This window comes from Anas acuta, chromosome 3 (genome assembly GCF_963932015.1).
Source record: "Anas acuta chromosome 3, bAnaAcu1.1, whole genome shotgun sequence".
In the NCBI taxonomy this organism is placed as follows: Eukaryota; Metazoa; Chordata; class Aves; order Anseriformes; family Anatidae; genus Anas; species Anas acuta.
The window spans coordinates 51,780,778-51,786,845 of NC_088981.1; the positions used below are offsets into that span (position 1 = coordinate 51,780,778).

General features: G+C 43.1%; 1 protein-coding gene across 5 annotated transcripts in view; it reads left to right on the plus strand.

Moving 5' to 3' along the window:
* AKAP12 (A-kinase anchoring protein 12) overlaps positions 1–5,820 on the plus strand; it is a 31,676-nt gene extending 25,856 nt beyond the window's left edge. For all 5 annotated transcript variants that reach the window (XM_068677089.1, XM_068677088.1, XM_068677091.1 and 2 more), the window contains 2 exons: positions 768–2,687; positions 3,292–5,820. In XM_068677089.1, coding sequence (XP_068533190.1) covers positions 768–2,687; positions 3,292–3,300 — 1,929 coding nt within the window. In that variant the 3' untranslated portion in view covers positions 3,301–5,820. The remainder of the gene's footprint in view (positions 1–767; positions 2,688–3,291) is intronic.
* The last annotated feature ends 248 nt before the right edge of the window (positions 5,821–6,068 follow it).

Genomic DNA, 6,068 nt, shown 5'->3' on the forward strand with positions numbered 1-6,068 from the left:
ATTACATAAGCTACTAAGGTTGATCTGTCAAAGAAAAATTCAGCAAGTGTTAACTTGATTTAGAGTTAACTCGAGTTAAGTGTTAACTTGATTTAGAGCCAGGTTGTGGCAATAGTCCTGTGAAAGACCTTCCTTGTGCAGCATGAGGCATCTGAAGTTTGTTTTTAGTGAGACAGACACGGATGTCCAGAAGGAGCAGCCACTGTTGCTCATGTGCAGTGATGTGGATGCAATGGCTGCAGAAAGGGGGTGGGAGATGGTGTGCATGGATCAGAAGGTGCTGAAAACGATTGCCACTGGGGCTCCGGCACAGCACGCTGTGACTGAAGATATTATATGAAAACATGATGCAGCTGTGATGCATATGATACCAGACATAGCAGGTGGTATCTTCAGTCATAGGCAGAGATACAGTTGTATCTGAGACACTTCTGCAAAGGCAGGAAAATAAATGATACCATTATCTCTATGTGTGTACAGAAGTTATTGTGACTGATGTGTTCCTATCTTCTTACCTATGTCTCCACCACCTTTCTGGCTGTCTTGGTTTCAAGTGCTGTCAGCTGTCCCTTGCTTTAAGCTGCCCTTTGTTTCCTGAACTGTGTCCTGACACACTGGATGTGCTGCGATCTTGGTGACCTGCTAATCTCAGTGTCCTTATAACATTCCTCTCCTCCTGGTCACCTCTTCTGGTGCTTTCACCGAGAACATTCTCAGTCTCTCCCTGCTCGTACCCTTCTTTAAGGATCTGTTACGATTCTCCACAGGTGCAGAACGAGACCGAAGATGAAACCTCTGCCTTGGGGCTTCCAGGTGAAGAGCCCGTGAAGCTTGAAGGAGAGGATGAAACTCTCACCGCAGGACCAGTGTGTACAGAAGCAGTTGTCACTGTGGTCCCTGTTGAACCTGAAAGACAAGACAAAATTCCTGAGCTAGACTCACAAGAGCAAACTTGTACTGAAAGAGTTCCTAGCAAGGCACCTGCCCAGGAAGAGGAAGAAGATGCTGCACTCCTTGGAGTAAAAAGCACAGAAGTCATTGCTGTTGAGGTCCCGACGCAGAATGAGGTAGAAACCTGTGCCCTTATCTCTGAAACCACAGCCTCAGAAGCAGCAGAAGCTGCTGAGCAGAGTGTTAGGGATGGGGATGTTGGGCAGATAGTGACAAAAGATCCTGTCCCCATCCTAGAGACAAAACACACAGAAACAACTGAAAGCCTCTCCCAGAGCGATGAAATCAAAGGAAAAATAGAAGATGCCATGCTTAAAACTGAAACACACTCCCCAAGCGATAAGGCTCTTACTGAGGCCACCCCCCAGACTGAAGGAGACAGCGTATCTAATGCAGCATCAGCGTGCCTAGGTATCACTGAAAATGGAAGCACTCCCCTCACTGACATAAGTCCTAAGACAAGTGAAAAACAAAGCAGCTTAGTTGAAGAAAGGTCTGCAGAAACAGCACAAGAACTTGTAGAAACCTTGAACTGTCAAGACCTTCAGAAAGAAGAAAGCATAAATGGGCAATTGATGGAAGGAGCCAAAGAAGTATTTGAATCTGGAGAACAGGAAGCTGTGAGGGGTGATGAATGTTGTTCAACAGCTGTCCAGCAAGAGGTTTTAACTGCGCAGGAGGAGCACCCCGACTCAGCCTTCCTATCAGCTGAGAGCTCAGAGGCTCAGAAAATGCCTGTGCCTGTAGCAGCTGCAGCAGTTGAAGAGCATGTCGTGGCAGAAACCGTCACGCCCACAGACACAACAGCCGAAACTGCAGAGCCCTTGGCAACCACACCAGAGCAAATGGTTTCTGATGAGGTCCCATTTACCACCCTTGACTCTTCAGGCAGTGAAAGTGCACGGTCTGGTAGGGCAGAAGCACCCGAGCCTCAAGTAAGTCCCGCTTACATGAATGGAATACCAGAGAGTCCCCAGAGCACTGGACTACCCGAACAGCATGCTGCTCCTTTAAGCGATGGTCTCTCCCTCACCCACGCGGAATTTGAGGCGGATGTTGTTCCTTCTGGGACTATAGAGTCCCAGAGCACAAAAATTGTACTGAATGTCATCCAGACGGCTGTTAACAAACTTGCGGAAACAGAAGAGGCCTTTGAGTCAGAGCAGCACATTAAGACCGTAGGGAAAAGCCCATCAGGTACAATTATACCTGAACTTCTGGAAAACATGCATGCAGATCACCAGTTCCTAGTAAAAAAGGAAGAGATGTCAAGTATGGAACAAGAGCTCCAGCAATCCAAAGTAGAGAAACATGCTACATTAATAGAGTCTGCAGAAATTCATGCGACTGTAGGAAAAACAAAAGACATGCTGTTAACTTGTGAGGTGCTGGAAGATGGACAAAGTCAGAATTCTCTTCATATTGTGCCTACCCCTGATGACATTTCAAGGGAAAGTGTAAGACTTCAGAAATCAGCATTAGAGCTAAGTACTTCAGAAGACTCAACCAAAGACGTACACCCACTAAAACTGAAGGAAAAGGAGGTTGGGCAGGTTACAGAAATCTCAGACCAACACAGAGGTCAGCAAACGTGTGCAGAAAGGGAGGAAGAACAACGTCACCTACCGGTGGAGGACGGGAAGATGCAGACGTGGCAGGATGATGGTTGCCAAGAAGGAGGCACGTCTTGTGATGGTGCACAAAGTCAGAACTCGTTGGCTCCTGAGGCCTTGAATGTAAGTAGCAATTTCAGCCAGTAATTTCTTCTTCTCCCCAAAGTAGATTTTGCACTCTCTACAACTGTTGTATCTTTCCTCTCTCTTTTTTTTTTTTTTAATTCCAGTGAAAGACAAGCACTCCCCGTTTCAACCAACAGGCCACAGATTTCCCTATATGCACCTACTCTACACCTTGTTTGTTTTCTGTACAGCTGTGCTCACATTAAAGGCCTTTGTCTTGACCTGTGGTTTAGGGTGGTATTTCTGGGAGGTAGAACATGTAGTTTCCAGTTTTCCAAGATACGTTAAACACATGCCATACAGATGTGTATAAGACTTAATCCACAGACTTTTTTTTTTTTTTTTTTACTTAGAGGTGAGTGTTGCCTTACATGGTAAACTTGAAGTGCCTTGTTCCCAAAGCTCTTTATACTTCGGTGAAATCCAAATCAGAAAAGGTGATAAGTATAGTCTTTCTCTTTGCTATTTCCTGTTTTTGCTTGACTAAGCCATGTGACTGTCTTCAAATTCATTTCTAAAACTGCTTGGGAAAGATAAGATAATTTTGAGAGTAAGTTGTCATTAATACAGGGTTTTCTTTGTACTGTCTTCTTACTTTCAGATGTGCTAAGTATCCATGTGGCGTTTGGAGAGATGCTGGTCCTAGAGAACAACTGACAATCCTGTGACAGAACCAGGAGCTTAATTCACTACCCTGTATTCTTGGATGTTAACATCTGCTCTTTTGAAGACTTCACGTTTTTTGTCATTGTCATTAAAAAACAATGCCTTTAACGTTGGGTATATCTACACGTGTTCCATTCAAAGGTCATTTGCCTCTGCCCAAAATATCCCATTTAGACTGGAGATGCACAACTGAGTGAATGGACAGACCACTAAAATTTGTGCCACAGTTATTACCGTCCCCTCACTTAACGTGTCCTGTCTGAGCCCTGACTTCCTGAATCCCTTCATTCATCCCCAAATCCCCTACCTCCTTTCTGCAGTCTCCCTTACCCCCAAACATCTTCCGTAGCTGCCTTGATCTGACCTACAAGTGGCCACAGCTGCTGCTCCACTTCTGTGCTGAGGGGAAAGAGGAGAGCTGACTGATGAGAACACACGAGACTTCTGGCTGACTAGCAGATATGTCTAGCAAACAGCAGGAACTGGATCACGCACAAATCCTTGAGCAAGATGCTCAAGATTGCTGCCTTTCAGTCCCATTCAGGTATCTCCATCCATCCTTCAGTTGTGTTTGCGCAGGCCTGATTTAGTCAGAAATTACTTCTACAGCGTAGCTTGAAAGGAGATTGAGAATGCTCTTTTTCTGTTGTTCAAGACTTCAGGTTTCAGGACTGGACTGTAATGTGTTGAATATTTATATGTATGTCTTAAACCCAGTTCTGATTTTATTGTAGAGCTATGATACTTCTGTACCGTTTAGGCGTACCCTTAAAGGAATTTTGTAGAGTAGCCTGGAGAGGAAATGGATACTGGTGGAGTGGAATTTGATAACATGTAGTTTCCTATTTATTGTTCCAGGTTTTTCCCTTTGTAAAATCTCTCCAAAACTTGGCTGTCATGCTTTGAATATTTATATGTATATCCTAAGCCCAGTTCTGATTTTAATGTAGAACTATGGTATTTCTAAAGACAAAAGGAGAGCCCTGACCTGTGTCAGATCCAACTGTGTTGACCAACGTCACTTCAACTTGCAGTCCTCCCAGGTTTCTGAGAACCCTCCAGACTTATTATTTCCCTGCTGTCTTACTCATACAGCAACCTCAGCTGTACCACAACACCTAAATCACATCCTGCTCAGTCCTGGTCACTACCCCATTCATCCCCAAGTCTTTCCTCCACCCGCACCATCTAACATCCAGGCAGGTAGTGAATTCTGCTTTGGATTGCAAAAGACAGAAGAGAAGTTTGGGGTGCTGAAATCCTAAAAGTCTTCACCTAAGGTGGATTGGACTGAGAACAGCTGCAGACCAGGGTGAGCTGGGTGATCTAAAGGAGAAAGAGGCCTCAAGTCTGAGAGTCCTGGGATGTCTGTCCCTAACAGGAGTAGGTCTTCCCTTTTGTTTGTTTACATTAAAATCAAACACAGGGTACCAGTCACAGCTCTGATTTCTAAAGTGAAGGTTACAGATCGCACTTTGTGAAAACCGATGCCCACCAAGTTGAACAATAGCTCACTATCCTACCTGTATAGTAATTTATTTTAAAAACAACTTTTAGTGTACAAATGCTCTTGTTATGGCAGGTGCTTGCCTCTCCTTGGGGCTGCACATACAGCAAGCAATGCGACTGATTGCACTGGTGTGATTGCACCATCTGGTGCTGCCCTGTGTGGAAGCATCAAAAGATTTTTCCTTACCTCAGAGCAAATTATATAAATATTTAAAGCCAAACAATGTGGTTTCAAACAATCCAGTCTGTCTTTGTCCATTGTTAGTGGCAGCTTTCCCCCTTAGCTTTGGGCAATTCCAACAACTTCGGTTGGTTTCCACAGGTTTAAGTTGGCTTGCAAGTTAATCATGCTCTTAATAACACCTCACAAGTGCAAACTTGGCTGAATTTGTACAAATTGTGTACCTATGTACGTTAAGCCATATTGCAATGACTGCAGCAGGTAAAATGAAATAACAATAGCATGACCTGTGTAATCCTGATTCTTATGTTTGTAGCTCCAAAGCTGTTAATAATATGTAAAGTTAACTCTTGTCTGAACCTCATTTAAATAAAGCTAGCTTTATCACAATGTAAATTGTCTGTTGGTAGTAATTGGGCAGGCAAGTGCTTAAACTTGCTTGTTTTCTCCATTAATCCAGGGCCTAGGTAAGCAATGCAACAACCGTAACTATAAAACAAATACAAAAGCTTCTTGTAACTGACAGCTAAAAATATATATTGCACCTGAAACCATGCTAACGGTGCAAGGAGCATGACTCCACCTAAATATCCTCCTTTGTTCCAGCGTATTGCTTTGGCCTCTGAAACTCTCATTTGAGACTGTGACTTCTGGCTTGTGCTTAAAAGCTTGAAGCTTTCTTTAATCCAATGTATTGGGTTACTGAATTTGATTTTGTGTTTTTAACGTAGATTTTCATTGATTAAATAAAATACAACTACCAATTTGTTCTAATGTGTGTATGTGTTGTTTTTTTTTTCAGCTTGCTCACTGTAAGTTACTTTTTGATGGTTGATTAATCTTCAGAGTTAGATTTGCTCATGATGATTCATTTGTTGTTGACGGATGTTCAGCTTTTGATATGAATTAAAGGAGCTAATTACAGAATTAAATGGCAACTTGGGTATAAGTTTCTATAAAATACGCACGTACAATTAAGATACTTCAGAAAACTGTGAAGAAAAAAAAAATCCATTAAATTC